Source organism: Muscardinus avellanarius (genome assembly GCF_963383645.1).
Source record: "Muscardinus avellanarius genome assembly, chromosome: 18".
Lineage (NCBI taxonomy): Eukaryota > Metazoa > Chordata > Mammalia > Rodentia > Gliridae > Muscardinus > Muscardinus avellanarius.
Window position 1 is genome coordinate 31,743,806 of NC_137804.1, and position 21,238 is coordinate 31,765,043.

Below are 21,238 nucleotides of genomic sequence, written 5' to 3' on the forward strand. Positions count from 1 at the left end.
TCAGTCTTCTCTCCCCTCCTTCATCACTCCTCCAACCCTCCGCGCCCGCCCGCTAGGGCATGCGCGCTTTTTTAACCTTCTCCTGGGCGGGCCGGTGGTAGCACGAGGCGCTGCGTCACTAATCATCCGTAAGGCGCCTGATAGGGCTCACTGCGCAGACTCAGGGCACCACCAGCCTCGTGAGCCTCGTGACTTGGCTGCAAGCCCAGGCGCCATCTTGAGTCCACGCTGGCAACAAGCCTGGGTGCCACCTCGGTCCAGCCGAGTGGGCCCCGACACAGTACCACAAAAAAAATAAGTAAATAAATAAACACCCACAGCACTTGTGGGCTGGGCCTCTTCCCAGAGCACTTGCAATCTCCCCAGCGCGTGTTCCAGGAGGCTGAGCACAAAGCTAATCCCAGGACCCCTCCTAGGACTCATCTAGAGCCCAGGAACCAGGGCCTTTCTCAGTCCTCAGGCCTTTCCCATTTTAGTGTGCTCCAGCAACCTGGCCACATCTGGCAGGACACTGTACCAGTATTGGGAAGAGGTTTCAAAATGTATTAATGTACCAGTATTGGGAAAGATTTCCAATTTTAAAATATATCTTTGAGTCGGGCGTGGTGGCGCACGCTTGTAATCCCCGCGCTTGGGAGGCAGAGACAGGAGGATCGCGCTGGTTCGGAGCCAGCCTCTCTGGCTTAAGAGACCCTGTTTCCACATAAAGTTAAAAAATAGGTCTGGGAGTGTAGCCCGTGGGAGTGTATCCCGGAGGTAGAAGGGCTTCCAGGAACCCCAGTACCACCAAAAAAAAAAAAAAAAAAAAAAAAAAATATATATATATATATCTTTGATAGTGAAGAAAGCCAGGAGCTGTGGGGAGAGGGCGGCAGATTTCACCATGGATAATTAGCAAAGGAATAGAAGAAGCCTAGGGCCTTTTTACATATCTGAAGAGAGGCAAACTTCCTCAAGGATGTGAGGAAATCCCAGATTCCGGATAAGCAACTTAACACGTTTTGGAGTGTAACAAAAGGTGTGGGGGTCTGTAGTGGAGTCAGAGCTGCCCCCCCTGCCTCAGAGTGGGTGGATCTGGTTGGGTCAGAGACAGAGCAGGATACCTGGGCTAAAGATGGGGCAGGATATCACATATCAAAGGACCTGTCGCAAACCTGGTTGAAGGCTGGTTATAAGAATACTCTGCATCCAGGGATTTTTCGGTGATTTCGTTCAAAGTAACTGTCTTCTGTATTTCTATCTTTTTAATAAACTTCTTTAAATCTTCAGCAAGAGTCCGGGCTATTGTATATTTATCCTTAGCTCAGGACAAGAACCCGTGCTTTTTAAATTTTTTGTGCGTTTTGAGGAAAATTGTGTCCGGAAGCCTAACAGAGGTCCCCGGGGACAGTTTCCAAAACTGTAACATCTTCTCAAAACCATAACATATCTGGCGCCCACGCGGGGCTTTGTCTCGGGTCGTCCCACTGTGTCACTCTGTGGCGTGGTGCTTTACTCTAAGCTCTAGCTTTCCCTGTGCTAAGGGCGCCAAACCGTAATGTCTTTGGCGCCCACACAGGGCTCTTTCAAGCCAACGGTGGCCCAGAGGTCACTGCATCTTAAAGGTCAGTAACCCTCCCCCAAATGGGACCAGATCCTGGTGGATGACTTGATTGCTGGCGCCAATGGGCTCTTTGGAACCGTGGAGACCCCCCTGCCATGGACTAGCCAGGGCAGAATCTCCAAGGGAGGGGAACATTTCCCTTTAAATAGTGTAGGCTTGATAGGCCCAATGACTGCCCGTCCATTCTGCTCACATCAAAGATGGCACACTCTTTTAAAAGCTCTGTAAACTGTTAAATCTAAAAAGAAATGCCCATAGCTCACCTCCAGAAAACTCCCCAAACAGGAGATACCAGCCAGCACCCATTTCTAAATGGCAGTGAGGTTTTTTTCCGGCAATGGGAAATGGGTTCTAGGGAGGTAAGCCAGCTTGCTTCTAGCGCAGCCCCTAGGAAGTGTGGCCATTACCAACCATGGTCATGTGTGCCCTGTTGGTCTGTAAACCCTGGCAGTTCAAGCGCCCAGTGGCCTCGAACTCCCAGAGGCCAGAGGCAATTAGCTAAGCATGTTTGACAACTCTAGGCAGCTAAGAAAGCCTGACCATCCCAGATGCAGTCCAGCGGCATGGGATTCACAGGGTCCTAGTGCTGCCAGATTAGTCTCCAACCAACTAGGCTGTTACTGGCCCCCTGTAAAAGAAATCTGTTTGTGAGCCGGGTGTGGTGGCGCACGCTTGTAATCCCTGGGAGGCGGAGACAGGAGGATCGCACAGGTTCGGAGCCAGCCACGCTGGCTTAAGAGACCCTGTTTCCAAAAATAAAAAAGTATAAAAGTCAGGGCTATTGCATATTTATCCTTAGCTCAGGACAAGAACCTGTGGTTTTTGTGTTTTTGTGTTTGTGGGGAATTATTCCCAGGGGTCTAACAAAGGTCCTTGGGGACAGTCCTCAAACAGTAACATCTCTCAAAACTGTAACAGAAACCTCTTCACCAGAGGCTCACTGTGAAGCTGAGGATGGCCACTCTTCTCTATGTGGGGCAGAGATGAGGCACCAGGAACTTGCATCACCCCAACACTGGCAGCCCTCAACAAGTGACTGCCCAGAGGTGGGGTGATAATACCTGCTCCTCCCCCAAGGAGGGCATCTCTGAGGTGTGTGTTACAAGGTGCCTCCAGGGTCCTGCTGGGGCCCAGCTCTTGCCACCCTGGTGGTAGCCACGAGGAAACACACCTTCCCTCTCCGGTCTCATGTGCTCTCTCCCCCATGGTGTTTTCTGGAGTCACCTGCTAAATAAACAGCCTGCACTTGAATCCTTGTCTCTGGGTCTGCTCCAGGGAGCCCAAGCTAAGCAGGGCAGGAGGCATCCCAGGAGCTGCTCCGGGCTGTGGCAGCTCTCCACACAGTCCCTGTCTGCCAGCTTCCTCTGCGTCTCCAGCTCTGGGTTTCCTCCAGCTCTTGTCCAGTGGCTGGCTATGACAATATTCCTGTGTCCTGTATTCTGGCCTCCTCTTTCCTGCCTCTCACCAAAGATTTCTTGCACACTTAAATGTGATCCCTCTGAAACTGAGCCCTGTCACAGCTACCTAACAGCAAGCCCCAGGCTGTCAGTAGCCTTTTCCAGACCCATGGCCCAAGCTGAGTTTGGACTGGTTCATTTCCAGGGAGAAACGAGGTGATGTGAGTGGCCAGAAAGCTCATTCAAGACCAGTGAAAATAAAATTTAATTTAGCTCAAGTGTGGGTGGCCGGTCCTTCCTTGGTACTATCCAGCGGCCATCCCCAGCAAGAACACACCTGTCCCATAAGGATGGGGCGGCCTCCCTGGCTGGACACCCCAGGGCAGTGGGAGGGCCCGAATCTGTAGATGGAAGGCAGTCCAGGCAGAGGGACAGCCCGCTTCCCATGTGGTCTCCTCCTCTGAGGTCCTCTCCTGCCGGCTCCAGCGTCCTTGTCTCGGGCTCCCACGTCAGGCAGGAGTCTCTTGGGGCCATGGCCACCCTAAAATGTCTTCTGGGGCACACAGCCCTCCAGTTCCAGCAGCTCTGGCCACCCCTCATACTTGTTCGTTTCTGGGTTGTTCTTTAAGAACTAGAGAGAGGAGAGAGGTGTGGAGATTTGGGGGGCTGTTTAGGAGCCACACAAACATTGCACTTAACAATGAAATAACTCACTAATGGGGTTCTTGCTGAAGCCCCATTCCACAGATGGGGAAACAGGAGGCCTGGAGCGGGGCAGCAGCCTCCCCGAGGCTCAGGAATGGGGCCAGCGGCCTGTTACCAAGAACAGGGCGGGGCTGGGGGACTTCAGTTCCTCCTCCCAAGTCCCCATCAGCCACTCTAGACTACCCCAAATAACAAGAACAATGGTGTCCATAAACAGTAGGATCCTAGCAATTCTTGAGCACTGGCTGTATACTAGGCACAATTCAAAATCCCACTGGATGTTTAACCTGCGCGACAGCCCTACAAAGTGTGTGCTGTCACCATCCTGTGCTACAGATGGGGAAACCGAGGCACAGCACTGATATCACTGCCTGTGCTCACCAGCTGGCAGGTGGCGGGGCCCTGTGGAGCTCTAATGATTACCAACACTAAATATATCAAAATTAAGTGCAGTCAAGAGTGCTTGTGAAAGCACAAGGTGAGTGGCAGAATCCACCGCTGAAACCACGGAGGCCAGTCACTTAGGAAGAAAAGGCATCCTCAGCACCGCCCTCCCGGTGTCCCTGCCTGGGGGTGGAGGGCACGTTGGCTTTGGTGTCATGGTGGTCTCTGGGCACTGAGTCCCATTAGTTGTCCTAAGGATGGGGCGAGCACAGCACTATTCCCTCCTCCCCCTCCTGCCTCCCTTCTCCCTTCCTTCTGTTTCTTTCTTCTGGTGTGCTTTCTGCCCACTTTGGATGGCTCTGGACTTCACTCTGGGGAGGGACAGCACCTGCCCAGCCACAGAGCTCCAGTCTGTCTGCAGAGCCCTGCCCAGGCCCTACATTCCCACCAGGAGGCTGCTGAGAGCCTTGCTAATTTGCCAAGGCTAGCTTCAAACCTGTGATCCTCCTGTCTTGGTCTGCCGAGTACTGGCATCATAGGCATGCGCCACGGTGCCTGGCTGTAAGACATAATTTCTAACTAGCTCAGTATGTCTTTTTAAGAACATGCATTGCAAACCAAATCAGGATTTCCAGACAATAAGCAGGCCCCTTCCAGCCCCATGGCGGTTCCCTGCAGGGCCCGCTCTGCCTCTCACAGCCCATCCTGCCAGGTTGCCCAGTGGGCCTATGTTTGCCTCTGCCTCCCTTGACGGCGTTCTCTGTACCCAGCCAGCGAGACCACCCTAAGGACAGACAGCCTTTGTGTGTGTGAGGAGACCTGAATGAGAAAGGCACTCGCCTTCCAGCTTGTTCAAGATCGGAGCAAGCAAGCAAGCAGCCCTCCCAGGCTCTGGGCTTTTGTCTGGAGTTGAGATACAAATTGTAGCTACTTTATTGTGATCCGAAGCAGAGCAGGTTTTCTTATTTTCTGTCTCATTGTGCCACTCTCCTCTGCAATCCTCCATGGCTACCCGCTGCCTTCTGGTCAGAGCCCACACTATCCTCAGTGCCAGGCATGGCAGAATCCTTGGCCTTGGCCCCCCCACCCTGGACCTGGCTGCGCTGGACAGCCACACTCTGCTGCAGAAGGTGGTCCCTTCTCCCCAGTTTCCAGAATTGCTCTGAGCAGGGTATGTATAGAGACAGGGCAGCCCCTGGCAGGGGAGAAGGCACAGCATTTCCTGGGGTCCCCCAACCTCTGTCCACTCCCTCCTTCCTATAAGCATTCCTTAAACTCCACACATGAGCCCCAGACCCTGCAGACTAGGGCTATCCCCGGAGCGTGACTGCAGAACCACATATTGGGAATCCTTCCCGAATCGTCCACACACTTAGGAGGGGCTCCCAGTGTCCCCTCATGTTGTAAGTCCACTCTCTCCCCAAGGAGCTTAGAGAGGACCAGGGCCCTGCTGGTTCACAGACCTCCCTTTACAGAAGGGGAGACTGAGGCTGGGGGAGGGAGGGGCTGCCCCGCTCTGGCTCCCCTTGCTCCAAGGCACAGCTTCATCCCCACCCTTCTTTCTTTCTCCTCTGCACCTTGCTTTCCTCTGTCCTTCTCCCCTCCATTCCTTCTTTTCTGGGTATTTTCCATGTACTTATGCATTATATCTCGCCCACCCCTTGCAAAATGGTCAAGGCAGCTGCCTACCGGAGCCTGGCCAACTGGACTGCCCTGAATTGGAGAGAATGGCCTCACAGAGCCTCCTCCCAAGGGCGAAGCCATGGCAAGCACCTGCCCTTGCCCCCAGCCCTCGCCACCCACCAACCCCAGCACCCTCAACCCCTCCCTGCAGGAGGGAGGCAGCTAGGAGCCCACCTGTTCAAAGGGGCTTTTATCCTTGAGGTTTTTGGCACCTAGGAAGACCCAGCTGTCCCGGAAGCCCAGCTGCTTGGCGTAGGAGCTTCCCAGGCTGGAGAAGAGCTTCCTGATCTCGTTGTTCATTCTGCAGAGGGCAGGAAATGGTGTTGAGGATGCTGCGATGGGCTGCAGGGCCTTGAGGCAGGAGCAGGGCGAGCCTCGGGTGTGCCTGCCCTCTGCTATGGGCAGCACCTGCCTTACGGTGCCCAGAGAACATGGGCTAGACGGGCCCGAGGGGCCCGAGGCTTCCTCTCTGGAAGGGCCTCAGGTGGGTGTTAAAACAGCACGGCTCTATTTACAAACACAATGCACATGCATCTAGAAAACAGAGATGCCACTAAAAAGTGACAGAAAAATAGTCGCACCCCTGCTGTGCCAAAATCAGGGTGAATCAGCCACAGCCCCGAGTTGCTCCAGGGTGGGGATGCTCTGACATGTCTTTGCAGGTGATGTACATGTCGTGTGAATGTGGCAGTGTATACATCCAAGCCCAGGCGGCCGCCATGTTGCTAAGGACCTCATTTTATGGGGTCATTCGTCGTTGACTGATGTTTTGAGCACATGATGGTGGACTGTATTTTCTCAGCACTAAAGGGCAAGCGTTCTTCTGTGTCCTCAGATGTTTCCTACACCATCACTTTTGGTGCAGTATATCTTCCTATGTGTGTATATAAAACATCATCGATCGCTGTGTGTTCTATACATATTTTTTATTTGTGGTGCAGGGGGTTGCACCGAGGGCCTTGTGCAGGCTAAGCACTCAGCCACTAAGCTACATCCCCAGCCCACCCTGTGTTATAATTTCTGCAACCAGCCAACTGCTATCAGGCAGGGGAGGGTCAGTCACCGAGGTAACGAAGTGGGCTGTCTCCCCCAGCGCCTGCCTGTGCACTCAGCTGCGTACTTCCTTCACACAGGTTACCAGGGCGTGGCGCTGTGGGGAGGTAGAAGGCATTTGGTTTACATCACCATGCATTTGGCAAGCTGAAGTTCCCACTTACTTGGTCCCTGGGTCATCGTAGGAGGCCACCAATACCAGCATGCCCTCCTGGATTTCTGCAAGGAATTTCGCCAGGAGTTTGGCATCTAGGGAAAGGAGAAAAGTGGGGTGCTGGTCACTAGGGGCAGTGACTACTGATCACTGCCATTCTCGTCTACTGACCTAGTGGCTCAGGAGTGGCCTGGGCGGCTGGTACAGAGCTTGGGAGCCGGGCAGCAGAGGGAGGTAGCATCCTGGGGTGGGAAACCGTGAGCATGGTGAGGGGCCCTCACTCAGGGGTCTGGGGTGGCTCCTGGGCACTGGCATTTTAAAGTCCCTAGGGTGCTGTCATGTGCAGCCAGGCATAAGAACCACTGGTAGAAGGTCCCTTTTGGACCTCTCCCCAGGGACCAAGCACCCTCATCTCTCAGGAGCTCTGGGCTGTTCGCACAACTCCTCACCCTCTTCCACACTGGTGCATGCCCGGATTGTTTGTTCTGACTCAGAGGACTGAGACCTGTGGGAGAGAACAGGAGCCCCACACTCTGGGGCACCAGGGAGCAAAGCTCCGTTGGTGTCTTCAACACCCTAGACTTGCAAGTCTGCTGACTGGACCTATTTCAGCACTAGCAAAGGTGTGTGAGTTCTCCACAAATACGCAGATCTCTTCCCATTATGGTTACTTTGATTGTCACCTTCCCTGCATAACAAGCAAAAATGGCTTTCTACCTAGGGCAGTGATAGTTTCCTTTTAAGATATATCTGTTTAGGTTAAAGAAAAACAATACAAAACAAAAAACCCCATGAGCTACTTTAAAGAAAAATAAATATGGGGCAACTTAAGAATGAGCCTCCTTTCCCAGTACTTGGGAGGCTGAGACTGGAGGATCACAGTTCAAGGACAGCCTCTGCTACTTAGTGAGGCTCTCTGTAACTTAGTGAGACCTTTCTCAAAATAAAGAATAAAAAAATAGGGCTGGGGGTGTAGCTCAGAGGTCGAGTGCCCCTGGGTTCCACCCCTAGTAACACACACGCACACACACACACGCACACACACACACACCCCTCCTGAGTAGCTGAAGTTTGGAAATGGAGCCAGAGGTTAAAGCGGGACAAGCCAAGGTGAGCAAAGGTGAGCAGTGCCTGCTCCTATCATCTTTGTAAAGGTAGAGGCAACAAAAACTTTGGACATACATTAAATGTGTTGTAAAGAAATTAGAAACTGTTAGAAGATCTGGCCTCATAATCTGTGAGATCCACTACAAAATGAAAACACTGGACCTTTTAAGAAAAACATTACTAGTCCGTGGTGGCAGAGCCTCTAACCACTGGCCACACTGGTGTTGGGAATTTAGATGTCTGGGAGTCCGGCCCAGGGGTCAGCGCCGTGTCCCACTACACTAAGGAGGCCAGGGCCTTGCCTAGGGCAGCCAGGTGCAGAGACGCTCAAACAGCCTATCTGTGCATAAGAGAAGAAAAGACATCTAGAGAGAAGCAGACATCAAGCCTCACAGAGGTCCTTTCTTGCCCTCAGGAGGCCCCACCTGGCCGTGGGTCCTCTAGAGATTCCCTGTGACCCTAAAGTGAAGTGCTGTCTTTTGGCAGACCTTGGGTGGGTTACTGACCAGGCCCGGTGTCTCATCCTTCTCATCCCATGGTGGTGCACACACACCTAGGCCCTGTGCTCCCTGCCCCCCCCCCCCGTATTTCTTTGCCTTAGGTCTCTCTGACTTCCAGCGCCCACATACTCTCTGAGGTGAGAGAATTAGGGGAGCGTCCCCCCTCCTGGCCTCCTGGCTGTCTCTGGACCCGGGGCTGCTGGCTCAGAGGCTAGCTAGAGCTCCCTGCTGCACCCTTCTCCTTTTGTCTCTCCTCCCCACCACCCCGTGGACACTTCCTGGAATGTCTTTCAAATGGACCATTGCACTTGAATCCTTGTTTCAGAATCTGCATTTGGGAGAGCCCCTCGCAGACCTCAGGAGGGCAGTGGGACCAGCTGGGCCCTGCGCCTGTGCCCACTGCTCCCAGCCCACGAGGGCAGTGCCCACAGCAGGGGCCTACCTCCGGAGTACATGTCGAAGTAATTCTTCTTCAGCACCTGCCCTGTGGTTCCTGGTGGACAGTAGAACAGAATAATTACTTCCTACAACCTGAGCCATTCTGGCGCTCATTTTGCTAAACATGGTGACTGGGTTTTGTGGCAAAAGCATGTTCTCAGGGAAGGTTGCATGGCGCTGTTGCAGCAGAGATGGCAGCTGTGGCTTCCCGAAGCTGGTGCGCAGTGGCTTCTGTACTTAGGTCTAAGGGCCTCACCTAGCAGACCCTCCAAATTCATGAAGCCACGTGGCGTCAGTGTAGAGCTTCACTTGGAGGTCCTTGGAAGGGGATCTATGGACCCTAGAAGCTGCTACTTTGTGGTTTTTTTTCCTGGAATTGGGGTGAGAGGTGGGTAGCACAGTCTGAGCTGTTTCTTAGAGGACTCTCTACCCACAAAAAGGTTAAGGACCATTGATCAAGCCAGTTGTGTTGGCGCATACCTGTAATCCCAGTAGGATTGTAGGTTCAGGGACAGCCTTGACAAGTTAGACTTCAAAAACTTAGTAAGACCTTGTTTCAAAATAAAAAATAAAAGAAGGCTGGAAGTGTAGCTCAGAGGTAGAATGGCCCAGGGTTCTATCCCCAGCACCAGAAAATCAAAACCAAAACCCCAAACAACCCTCCTACCCAACCCCCAAAATAAACTAAAACAAAACAAAAAATAGAATTGATTTTAGCAATGCTTTTGTTGTTCTGGATCATCACATAGCTGAGGACCCTGGAGGTGACTTGTTGGGCATCCCATAGCTGTCCCTCAGGGGGCTCCGTGAATATGTCTGGAGACGCTTATAGTCCAGGTTGGTAGTCCAGCCCAAAGGTAAGACATGGAGTTGGCCAGCTCTGAGGTCAGATCAGATGATGCTGTGGGTGTGACCGTGGGCAAGCTGCTCATTTCTTCTGAGCCTGTTCCCTAGCTGGGAGGTGGAGATGCTGAGCACATCGTTCTAGCTTGGCAGTGGGTTAGAGAAACTCGCTGGTGCACATTATCATGTTGGGCACCATTATCATGTTGGGTCTTCTTGGCTTTGTGAGAGACAGGGATGCCAGCCAGGAGGGTGTGTAGAGGGCTTCACAGCTGGCGGCTTGTTTGGGGGAAGAGAGGCTCCCCAGGTTGCAGGTTTCAGCTGTGTCCTCTGCAGCTGGAACCATTTCCCACAACCCCGGGGAGATGACCGAGGCTGAGGTTGCAGTCTCTGGCTGGCCTGAGGGGTCCCACACCTGTCCGGGAGGCAGGGGCCTCCATTCCTGAGGAGGCTGGAGCCACAAAGGCTGTAGGCCCAGGCAATGGTCAAGGGGCTTGGTGTCCTGCCTTGCCGGCCCCAGCCTGGGACTTGGCCAGGACTCCCTTCATTCCAGGCCTTCATCTCCACAAAGCCCAGCAGGATTTCTTGGCAGAGGGGAAAATGGCTTCCAGTGCAGGGCCCTGGATTTGGCCAGGCCAGGCTCCTTTCCCACCTGCCACAAGCTTGTTTTTACTCTCTTGAGCATCCCTAGTACCCATCCCCCATCTGCCCTGACCTTTGTCCCAGGAAATATCCCCTAAAGCCAGAGAAAGGGTCCAATTCCCTGACTAAGGGTGGCGGCAGAGAGGAGGGCTTGGCTGGGGCCACACCACCTGGTCCTTACTTGACCTTATAAACCCTCCCTCCAGGCCTGGCCTCCCATTTATCACCTGCTGGAGATACCTGGCAATTAAGACGGCCTCCAGGGCCTCCCTGTCTCCAGCATCCACATTCCAAGCTGAAAGGAGGCTTCTGGAATTCGGGCTGGCCTCTCAGGCCCTGCACAAGGCTTTCCATGGGAGTGCCCTCCCCTGAGCTTCAAATTCACACTTGCTAGCAGGGCGCCTAGTTCCTCATTCCCTGCCCTGCTGCTCTCGGCATTGCCTCTTCCTGCTGCTGCTTCTGGGTTTCAGCCAGAAAGACCCTCTGTCCCCCTTGTGCGCCTCCTGGGGTCTCCTCCAAGACCTTGGCCCCTAGGCCAGCCGCGCTTCAGCTCCTGAGCTCGCAGGACCTGAGTGGGCGGGCAGCAGGGACTGAGCCCAGGCTGGTAAGGGAGGACACAGCCCCACCTGGGTTTTGAGTGCGGCAGGGACCATCTGTAACTCACCATTCACCAGGGCGATGTTCAGGCCTCTGCCCACGTTGTTCTTCACGGGACTCATGATGCTAAAGATGAAGAATGAAAACAAAACACAGCAGTTGGTGCTGAGCGTGGGCCACACGCTCTGCTTCTCAAAGGCGAACTCTTTGAGGCCCATGTGGCACACCAGGAAACCTGGGATAGCTGGCATCTTTTTTCCTGGTAGCAACCTACCAGGTAGTTGATTGTGGCACATTTGGGCTCAGAGAAGAGGCAGGGTCCTTGCTGGGGCTCCAGGGTGCTAGAGGCAAGCTAGCCCACTTCCCTAGGCTGCCAGGAGATGGAACCCAGGATGCCACTGATGTGCTGGGTGTCTGGGTTCCCATGTGTAGCACGGCCATGCTCCCCTACATCCACACCACAGCTCTCCTTGGGAGAGCTGTTCTGTGCCCCTATCCGGCCAGGTGGCTCCTGAGACCGACCTTTCTCTCAGGCCTGGAGGAGCAGGGCAAGTCGTCTCCCTGGCCACAGTGATTGGGGGCACAGTCATGTGACCCAGGCTAGCCAGAGGATCCTGCCTGGGAGTTTTACAGGGAAGCTTCCCTCAGGGAGAAAAGCTCTACCCAACAGGGCACTGAGCGGGGTCTCTCTTCTGGGCACAAAGAGAAATTCATTTTCAGTGGAAAAGAACATAGCTAACAGACCGAAAAGCAGAGATAAAGACTGTGTAATAGGCCTTATAAATAGCTAGAACTCCCTGGATCCTGCCGATGCTGAAACCTGCTACCACTGACCTTTCAGGTAAACGAATCAGTAAGTTCTTTGTTTTGCCTAAGCAAATTCTACTTGGGCTCAGAATCCTGCCATAAATGCCCACCTGTCTTGTGTAGGACAAAGCCAGGATTATAGCAGGTACAGTCTCCCTCCCGTGCAGGGTGGAGGCTCTGGTGCTGGCTACCTGTGGGCTTGGATGCTTGGCTCAGACCAAGTTTAAACCTGGGCTGGGCAGGAGGACCTTACCTTCCCCTCTTTACAGTGGGGACAATAACAGCCCCGCGCCCCAGGTGTGTGTGTGTGTGTGTGTGTGTGTGTGTGTGTGTGTGTGTGTGAGGGTGTGAATGAGGAGGTGCTGGGAAGCCCTCAGCAGGGTGCCAGGGCTGTTGGGTTAGTGCTATTTGTGACTTTCTTACCAGGAGTTAGAGGAAGTCAGCAAAGGTATGATCTTGGAGCCTGGATTTTTAAATGAATAGATGAATGAATGAATGAATGAATGAATGAATGAATGAATGAATGATATAAGAAATGCAAGGGCAGCAGCATGGCCCAGGGTACTCACACCTCATTCTCAAATACTCACATCTCATTCTCAAAGCACATGGAGGGGCCCACGACGTTGGCTGCTCCACTGCAGATTCTGAACGCGAAGAAGTTGGCTGGACAGGGCTTGCTGAGGCCACACTTGGTCTTCACGGCCCCTGCAGGGACAGGTGAGCCTCAGGGGGCAGCAGCCTGGGAAGGGCCAGGGCCGGGCCAGGAGGCCATCTCAGAATGAGCTGGACAGCCTTTTCCGGGAGGAGCCCTCCCGCCCCCCCGAATCTGGGAAATTTGGCCTCTCTGGGCTCTGAGATGCCTTCACTGACCACGAAGCACACGGGCCACTGGCTGTGTCCGGGCACCCCAGAATAAATTTTCAGGCTTCCCATCATAGCTCCAACCCAGCACGTCCAAAATGTGAGGAGCAGTGAGTGGTGGGTGACAACCAGAGTCACCAGGAGGAAGGGCCTTCCTGAGAACAGCTCTCCAGGGCCACAGCAGCCTCTTGGGCTCCCCAAGGCCCTGCTCACAACCTGCTGGCCTCCTGGTGGCCAGGCGTCTCGCCCTTGCTTGTCTCCTTTGGAGAACTCTTTGTATCTCATCTTCTCAACTGTAACCAGGGAATCTTTCCCATGGGGTCATCTTGGGGAACATGTGGGCACTCAGTGCGTGTTGGCTATTCTTACAATTCATTCACTCACCATTGGTTTACTGAGAATTTAAGTGCCAGACCTGGACACTACAGGTAGCAGGTGGGAGGTGGGGGCTGCCCTGCCTGGTGCCCGTGCTGTCCGCTGTCCGCAGGCCCACTGTGCACCTCTGGTAACTGTGTGGTTGCTGAGTGGCTAGGCTTGGCTAGGAGGCCTGTGATTGGTAGGAATTGTGGATGGCCCCCTGAGAGCTGGGACAGCCATGCTCCTGGCCTGGCTGGCTCTGATTTATCCTAGAGATGCTTTTTAGCGTGATATGATGTGCCAGTGGGAAAGGCAGGATCAGGGAGGACCAGGTAAACATGGAGTCAGAGATAGGATGTGGTGGTGATGGGGCGCTCTCCCTGCTGATGCTGGGCACAGAGCAGCTGCGCTGAGTGGGCTTTGGAGTAAACCTATGGCCTTGCTAGGAGGTGCGGGCATGATGGCAAGCACTTTGTGATTATTCACTAAGTTATCCCAGTAACTCCTGGGCCTGATGCATAGTAAATGCTCAGGACATCTCCAAGGTAGCCTTTGGCTGGCTTGAGCTGTAAGATGGGAGGGGCATATGGTCAGAGGGACAGCTCCTATAGGCCAGCAGGCTGAGGGTAGCTCTGAGCAGGGACAGCTCACAGCTGTCCTTAGTATGAGCTCAGCCCACACTAGGGCTGCCTCTGGTTTAAGTTAGAAAGTCCAGATGATCTCTGGGGAAGGCCTGCCCTAGGCTCCCTGCCCTGATGGGGTTCATGCCCACTTGATGGGTGCCTGAGCTCAGAGCAGGCCATGTGTTCAGAGAGCAAGGGCTGGGTGTGGGGGCTCAGAGGGGCTGTGCTGAGGAGAGGCACTGGGCTGCCTCTAGAGACCAGAGGTTCTTGCTTGTGCAGAGACAGCTGATGCTGGCTTGGGGACCACCTAGAGTTTGCTAGAGCCTGGGAGCCTGGTGCCAAGAGCCCACATGTGCAAGCCTTCCTGGGATTGATTTTATGACCTTTCAGCCTCACAGTCAGGCATTGTCTGAAGGGATGATGGCTGGGAGCTGGATTTGCTTTCTGGCCACCCCAATCCACCAGCTGCTCCAATCCCTGAGGCCCAAGCTCTCTGGAACCCCAGCCCTCCTGTTCAGGGATCAGAGCTGCTGTGCCATCCGGAGAGAGCAGTCAGGACACTACACTGGTCTTCCACAACTTGCCAGAAGTCTCTCTCACTGCCTCTGCCAACTGTGGAATCAGGGAGTTGGCTTAGATTGGGGTGGCCAAATAAGTTTCCTCTTAGTTGTCAATTTTGACCTTCTGTGAGAAGCTTAGTGATAAAACTCTCAAGGCTGCCTGTAGGTCTGGAGGGGAAGGATGTGGGGCTTGATTAGTGATGTCTGTCAAGGGAGTTGGCAGGGTGGGAGGCAGCAGGCATGTTTGTGTTTCCCCTAGCAGATGATGCCTGTCTCTTCAGCACTGAGCTGCTGTGAGTCTATCTGCTACAGAGTATGACTGGCGAGGCTGCATGGAGACAGCGTTAGGGATGTGGGTGAGTGGTGTGTGTTAGTGTACATAGTCTTTGCTTTCTATAATCCCACAGTGTGCCAGGCTTCTGTTCCCTTCTCGTCAGGGAAAAACCTGTCCCTGGCACTGTGGCCTCTGCAGTCACCACCGTGTTGTGCTGTGGATGGAGGGGCCTGCTGGAGCACTTTCCCAACTCAAGGCATGCTTGGTGGCCTTTTTGGTACTGGGTACTGAGCCCAGGGGCATTCCACCTTGAGCTGAACCCCAGCTCTTTTATTCTGAATAGGGTCTTACTAAGTTGCTGAAAGTCTCAAAGTTGCTGAGGGCGGCCTCAAACCTGTGCTTCTCCCATCTCAGCCTCTCAAGTGCTGGGATTACAGGTGTGCCACCATGCCTGACTCATATTTGGTGTTTTTACCACAGCAAACAGCCCGAACCCCCTCCTGCTGGTCTTGGGGGCCCCTGGCACTATGCATCAGTGGGTTTTGGGGAGGTGAGGCAGGACCAGGTGTGGTCTGGGCTGTTAGGGGCTAGGAAGGGAGACAGTTGAGCCTGTCCTCCCAACCCTAGGCAGATGGGGTCTGGGTACTCACCAGCCTCGGCCTCCTGGTGAGTGAAGCCTGCAGGAGAGAAGACAGATGTGGTCAGGGAAGTCACTGGGGCCCCTGAGGGGCGGCTGGGGCTGGCCGTGGGAAGAGGGACTTCTCAGCAGCACTGGGAGCTGTCACCGGGAGCTGGCAGTCCTCTCTCATTGCTGCTGTCACCGGCTCACACACAAGCACATGTACACACACACTCATGCACACATGCAGACACGTGTACACACACCAACATGCATGTGCAGGTGTACATGCACACAAACTTACACAGATGCGTGTGAACACACAAGTACAACCCTTGTGCTAAGAAGCTGAGCTGTGCCGGTGTGCCCTGGCGCAAAGCGGTCCTGCCAGGCTGAGGTCAGTCTGAGGGACCGGCCCGGTGCCTGGGAACATTTGCTGCTGCTGTTGCTTTGGCCAGTCCCCATGCCGGCGCCAGGCTTTGGGGACCTTGCTCACTCCAGCATCTTCCAGTGTGGTCTACCCGTGGTCCCTCCCTCCTCATACTGGCAGTATGTCCTAGAGAACAGGGCCTCATGGACATAGGAACGCCAGGGGGAGGCAGCTCTCCTTTTTGGGGAGTCCCATGCAGTCACACTTTCCAGCTAGTCCTCAAGGTGCCATCCATCCTGCTGTGTCCCTGCCCCTGCCTCCAAGGCCCCAGGAGTATCAAGTGACGCAGGCTGGGCCACTATAGAATCTTACATCTCTTGGAGACAGAGCCCTGGGTTGACATATTCTCTGATCTCTGGGAGGGGGACTTTTTCGGCTGAGCTAGATGTACACTCAGAGAGCTGGTAGCCACCATGCTGGTCTTGGAGAAGAGACAGCCTACAGAAGTGGGTTCCATCCTGTTCAGGCTCAGTAGCAATAGGGGATGCCAGGGTGTTGGGTTCTGGAGGCTTTGTGGGAGCTGCTGGATCCAGCTATACCTGAAGCCAGTTGCCCATGCACTTCCAATTCTGTGATTTGAGACATCCTGCTTTGTTGCAGATAGAGGAGTTTGTCATTTCCACCTGAAAAACCCTGCCTAATATGCCAGGCAGAAAAGGAGTCCTTGATTTTCTGATGTCTGTGCCATGACTCCCTTTGTTGCTTCAGAACAACTTATAAATTAATTTATTCCCATTTCCCTTGAGACACTTAGCACTTAATTTCCAATAGATTGCAAGTTATTAAATGCATAAAGTAAAATAATTTGGATTACAAGGGAGCCAATGATCGATCCATATAATAATACCAAAAATAAATTGGTGCTATTGTAATATATATGCTTCAATATTAATGCATTAAGTAACAATGCCCTGGGGTGTGTGCACCTGGGGGGAGCCCTCTCAGTGGCCTTGGTTCCTGCTGGGCCCACACCCCTGCGTGAGCACTTCTGGGGACACTGAGTGATATCGAGGCACTGCTGTTTTGTGACTGCTCTAACCAAGTGGGTCAGTTCTCAGACCATGAGCAGAGGGTGCCTGTTCCTCACTGAGGGGTCCCTGGGACCTCACAGAGCCCAATACCTGAGGATGGAGTTGGAGACACTGATTTGTCAAACCCCAGGTGTCAAGTACTAAGAGAGAAATAATCATGGGGTACCCTTTCAACTATTGCCCCAGTTTGGGCTGTGGCTTTTCTGTAGAAGACACTCTGAGCTCTGCACCTTCTGGGCCCTGCTCTGAGGCTTAAATGCAGCTACATCCATATCTAGTCCATAAAATCTTGCCCCTGGGGCTGGGGATGTGTGGTCCCAGCCGCTACATAAACATCTAAATCATCCTGATATAGGCCGTGGGTTGTGGCTGAAGAAAAGTGGATGAGATGAGGGACCCCTGGCCCTCCATGGGGCTGGGTTAATGACACTGACCAGTGTCTTGATGTCTTGGGAAGCTGAGAGCTGGCCTGGCTCATGGGAGATTATGTTGAAAACTGTCAGAGGAGGTGGCTCTATTCTTCCAGAAGAACAAATCCAGAGCCATAAATCCCTTCCTTCCTTCCTTTGATCAGAAATTATTTGAATCTGAGAGACCTGGGTTCTCATTCCTATCCTCATGTCTCAAAGGAGAACTTTAGGTTTAAAAAAATCTGAGTTTTTGTCTTCTCAGAACACATGTAAGCTGCACTGCAGACAATGCTTGAGTCCACACTACAGCCATGCCACAGACCACTCCATTGACCATTTGGGCAGATTAAGTGCAGCTTGTCCATCCACTCACCCACCCACCTGTCATCCCATCCATCCATTCATCCATCCATCCATCCATCCATCCATCCATCCATCCAGTCTACCAGTTCCTCCAACCATTCATTTAGCCACCCATCTGACATTCCATCCATTCATCTGTCTATCTATTCACCTGTCCATCTGTCCATTCACCCATTTCTTCACCCACCTGTTATTTCCACCACCCACCCACGCACCCACCCATTTTTCTTTAGTTATTCAGATGTTTACAGGGCACTTTCTTTGTCCCAGGTGCTACAGAAATAGACGTACACAAAATAAAACCCTTTCCTTCAAGAGACTTTCATTCTAGGGAGTGAAGACAAGTCATAGCCAAGGAAATGAACAAATGAACATTATCGTGGAGGGTGGTGGTGTGGAGGATGTGCGCGTGCCCTGGGGAGGCTGTGGCTAGAGGCTGGCGTCTGAGCAGAGGCCGGGCGGAGAGGCAGTGTGTAGGGGATCTTCTGGCTCCAGGTGGGTGAGGCTGCCTCTGCCCTTGGTGCTCTCTTCCCTCTGTCCTCCCCTGGTGTGAACCCATGAGGTGCCCAGAGCCTCTGTTCCTCAGGGCTCCAGCCATCCTGGCAGCCTGTGGTTCCTCTCAGGTGCCCGGCTCCCAGGTATTTTGCCACATGGCTCTTGGACCCCCCCCCCCCAGGATGCAGGGTGGAAACCTTATGGGCCCCCAATCTGGTCTGCAGCCCCTGCCTTCGCCCCCAGCCCACTCACTCAGCCAGCGTGGCAGACGGAGAGTTTTCACGCTGAAGCTGTCATAGCTGCGGAGGAAGACCCATGTGGCAACCAAGGCAAAGACCAGGGTCAGGAGGCGAATCAGACCTGCAGAGCAAGGAGACCACAGTGAAGGCAAGACCACCATGACCTCCACTAGGTCCCCGCATTAAGCCTCACCAGACCTCTGTCGTAGTGCAAACAGCATCCATACTGCGCACCAGACCATGGGGCCATGTGTGACTCCACGTGTTTGTCAGATTGCGCTGCCAGTTTTCATGAACATGCTCCCCACAGGGGCCTCTGGGAGAGAGAGATCAAAATTCCCCTTCCCTGGCTCCAGGGACCACCTCCAGGGACGAGGCCTGGTGGTCTGTGTTTTATACAGCGCACGGAGACGAGGCCTGAGAGCTACAGCTGAAGGGCCAGGGGTGGGCTCTGGCAAGTGAGCACTGAAATGGGAGTCAGGAAGGCTGTACTCAGTGCTCAGGGCTGGGGCAGGCGCTCAGCCTCTCCAAGATTGCGTCGGTCAGCTGCAGAGTGCACACGGAAATCCCCTGGCCACTAAGGTCGCAGCATGTTAGGAGGGATGTCACAGTTATCAACAGTAGGCAGACCCCAAGGTGGCTTGGAGGATAGTGCTGGGCCCAGGTCACCACCCCTTCAAGTCACCACCAATAACTACGGCTCCAAGACAAGTCATAGCTCCTGGCCTCCAGGCCCCCAGTCAGAGCACTCCTGACCCGAAGCCCCGCCACCGGGACACCGTCCCACACAGGAATGAGCCACCAAGTCCCCAGCTCTCACCCTGCCTCCCAGGGACCAGAAGTGGGTTTCATCCCCTTCCCACTGTTCCTGTGTTTTGTTCTTATTTTAAAACAGGGTCTCACTAGGATGCTGAGAGTCTCACTACTTGCTGAGGCCTTCCGTGAACCTGCAATCCTCCTGTCTCAGCCTTTCAAGTACTGGGATTATAGGCATGTACTACCACCCTGCCTGACTTCTTTGTGGTACTGGGAATTGAACCCAGGGACTTATGCATGCTAGGCAAGCACTTACCACTGAGCTACAGCCTCAGCCTTCCATGCTGTTTCTGAATCAAATCTGACCTTCTGCTTTGACCCCTGCCAACTTTTCCCTGCTCCCTGGCCCTCAGCTCAGCCCCTGGATCCTGTGGGGTGGGGCAGGGTCTGGCATGGCCTTGGGCCCCAGAACATCCCAGGACTTCATACAATGGTGCTTACATGACAGGCACTGTTCAAAGAGCTTTAAGTACATCATCTCAATTCATCCTTACTCCCACCCATCGTGCTTGATGCTACCGATCACCCCCATTTTACAGATGAGGAAACTGAGGCTCAGGCAGTTGCTTTCCCATGGTCACTTGGCTAGTAAGTGACAGAAGTGGGGTGTGACCTCAGAGAAATAAGCTGACTCCAAAACCAATGCTCCTGACTCCTCATAACTGTTTGTTATGATGTGAGCTGTTGTGAGCATTTATGTTCGGTGCCTCGGCTTTCCAAAGTATGGCACGAGGGTGTGGCCTTGAAAGCCTTCATCTTGCTCATGCGTAGCCTGGTGGTTTGAGGATTCTAAACAACGCTCTGGAGGTAGATATTCTGTCTCTAGTTTCCAGCCAAGACCAGTGTTTCCAAGATGGGGTCCAACCTCACAATCCCAGGTGGCCTTTGTGGAAGTTTCTCCAGCCCTTAGCCTGGAGGCAGGATTGCCATGTGCGTTCTTCCAAGTCCCCCTGGATTGGTTTCCTCCTGGAATTATGGCTGGGCCATTTGAGAACAGATACACCAGAGCACTCTGAATCCATAATGGACAGACAGTAAAGACAGAACAGGGACCCAACAGGAACCTCAGGCCTGAGCTGGGGCCCTCGAGCCTGCCTACCTGACACTCTCATCCTGTGCGGGTGGAGGGCAGCTGGGCTCGGCCTTCACCTACGGAGAGAGGAAAATCAAGTGGGAAGCGGACCCTGAAGGTCAAGGGGCAGGCGCCCCCGAGGAGCCCCGGGCTCTTCCAGTTGGCCCTCACCCCCGGCTTGGGAACATGGCAGCTCTCCCCTCTCCTCTCTGCTCTACTGCCCTTTCCTTTCCTCATGCCCCTGGAACACTGTGTTCAGCTTACCAAGTCTTTTTTGAGTGCAGAGGTTAGAAAGTAGAATAAGGTACAGTTTGGTGGGCAGTGTCTCTTGGAGGTTTTGATTTATTCACTCAGCTACCCATTGATCCATCCATCCATCCATCCATCCATCCATCCATCCATCCATCCATCCGTTTTATTCATCTGTCCTCCCTCTCTCCCCATGCTGGGCTGGCCAGCACAGAAAAACCACTAGGGGGCAGCACCCTAGGCCCTTTCTTGACTTGCCAGATGAAGAGTATCCTGGACAAGCTTGCCTTAGTGCCCTGTAGACCGCTCTCCCTGGGGAGAGGTGGGGCGGACTCAGCCTGGGATGTTCAGCTTGCAAAGGTGAGAGCCAGACCTGGGTACTGGGTCTCCAGCTATTGAGCCGGTCACACTCCCCACGGGGTGTCTGTGCTTTTTGTCTCGAGGGGGAGTTGAAGTCAAGCTTACCTCTCTTGCTGAGTCCTGGGAGGGGCACGGCAGGGCCACTGCAGGCTCTGGGTCTTGGCAGTGTGAGGCTCTAGGGAGCACTGGGCAGGACTGTGCCGGGAGGCCTTGTAGAGGCCTGGCCTCTGGTAGCAGGGGCCTGCTCAGTCTGCTCTGAATCTCACTCCTACCTCTCTTCCTGCTCCTCCCCTCCCCTCCCCTCCCCTCCCAGAATCTTCTTTATCCTAAGACTCCATCTTAACAGACGTGGCCTCCAAAGCCCAACCGCCAGGATCAGGCCTGAGACAGGGACCTGCACTTCTCCCTGGCCTCGACCAGCTCCCTCTCTCCCCAGAGCATTTACAGCCTCCCATCTGTACACCCAGGCACTGGGCCTAGATCTGCTCTTAATATTTAAAGAGCTGCACCAGCAACTGCAGAAACACATTTCCTTTAGCAAAGGATAAAAGTCCCTGCCACTG

At 53.8% G+C, this 21,238-nt stretch overlaps 1 protein-coding gene across 1 annotated transcript; it reads right to left on the reverse strand.

The window, feature by feature from the left end:
* Positions 1-3,541: 3,541 nt before the first annotated feature.
* On the reverse strand, positions 3,542-20,303 carry FAM3D (FAM3 metabolism regulating signaling molecule D; the record flags this gene model as incomplete). Its single annotated transcript, XM_080715379.1, has 11 exons — positions 3,542-3,631; positions 5,947-6,073; positions 6,990-7,074; positions 9,029-9,079; positions 11,174-11,232; positions 12,504-12,621; positions 15,242-15,268; positions 18,192-18,299; positions 18,406-18,494; positions 20,094-20,143; positions 20,238-20,303. 11 exons carry the CDS (start codon positions 20,301-20,303, stop codon positions 3,542-3,544), a joined length of 870 nt encoding a protein of 289 aa, XP_080571505.1.
* Positions 20,304-21,238: the final 935 nt, after the last annotated feature.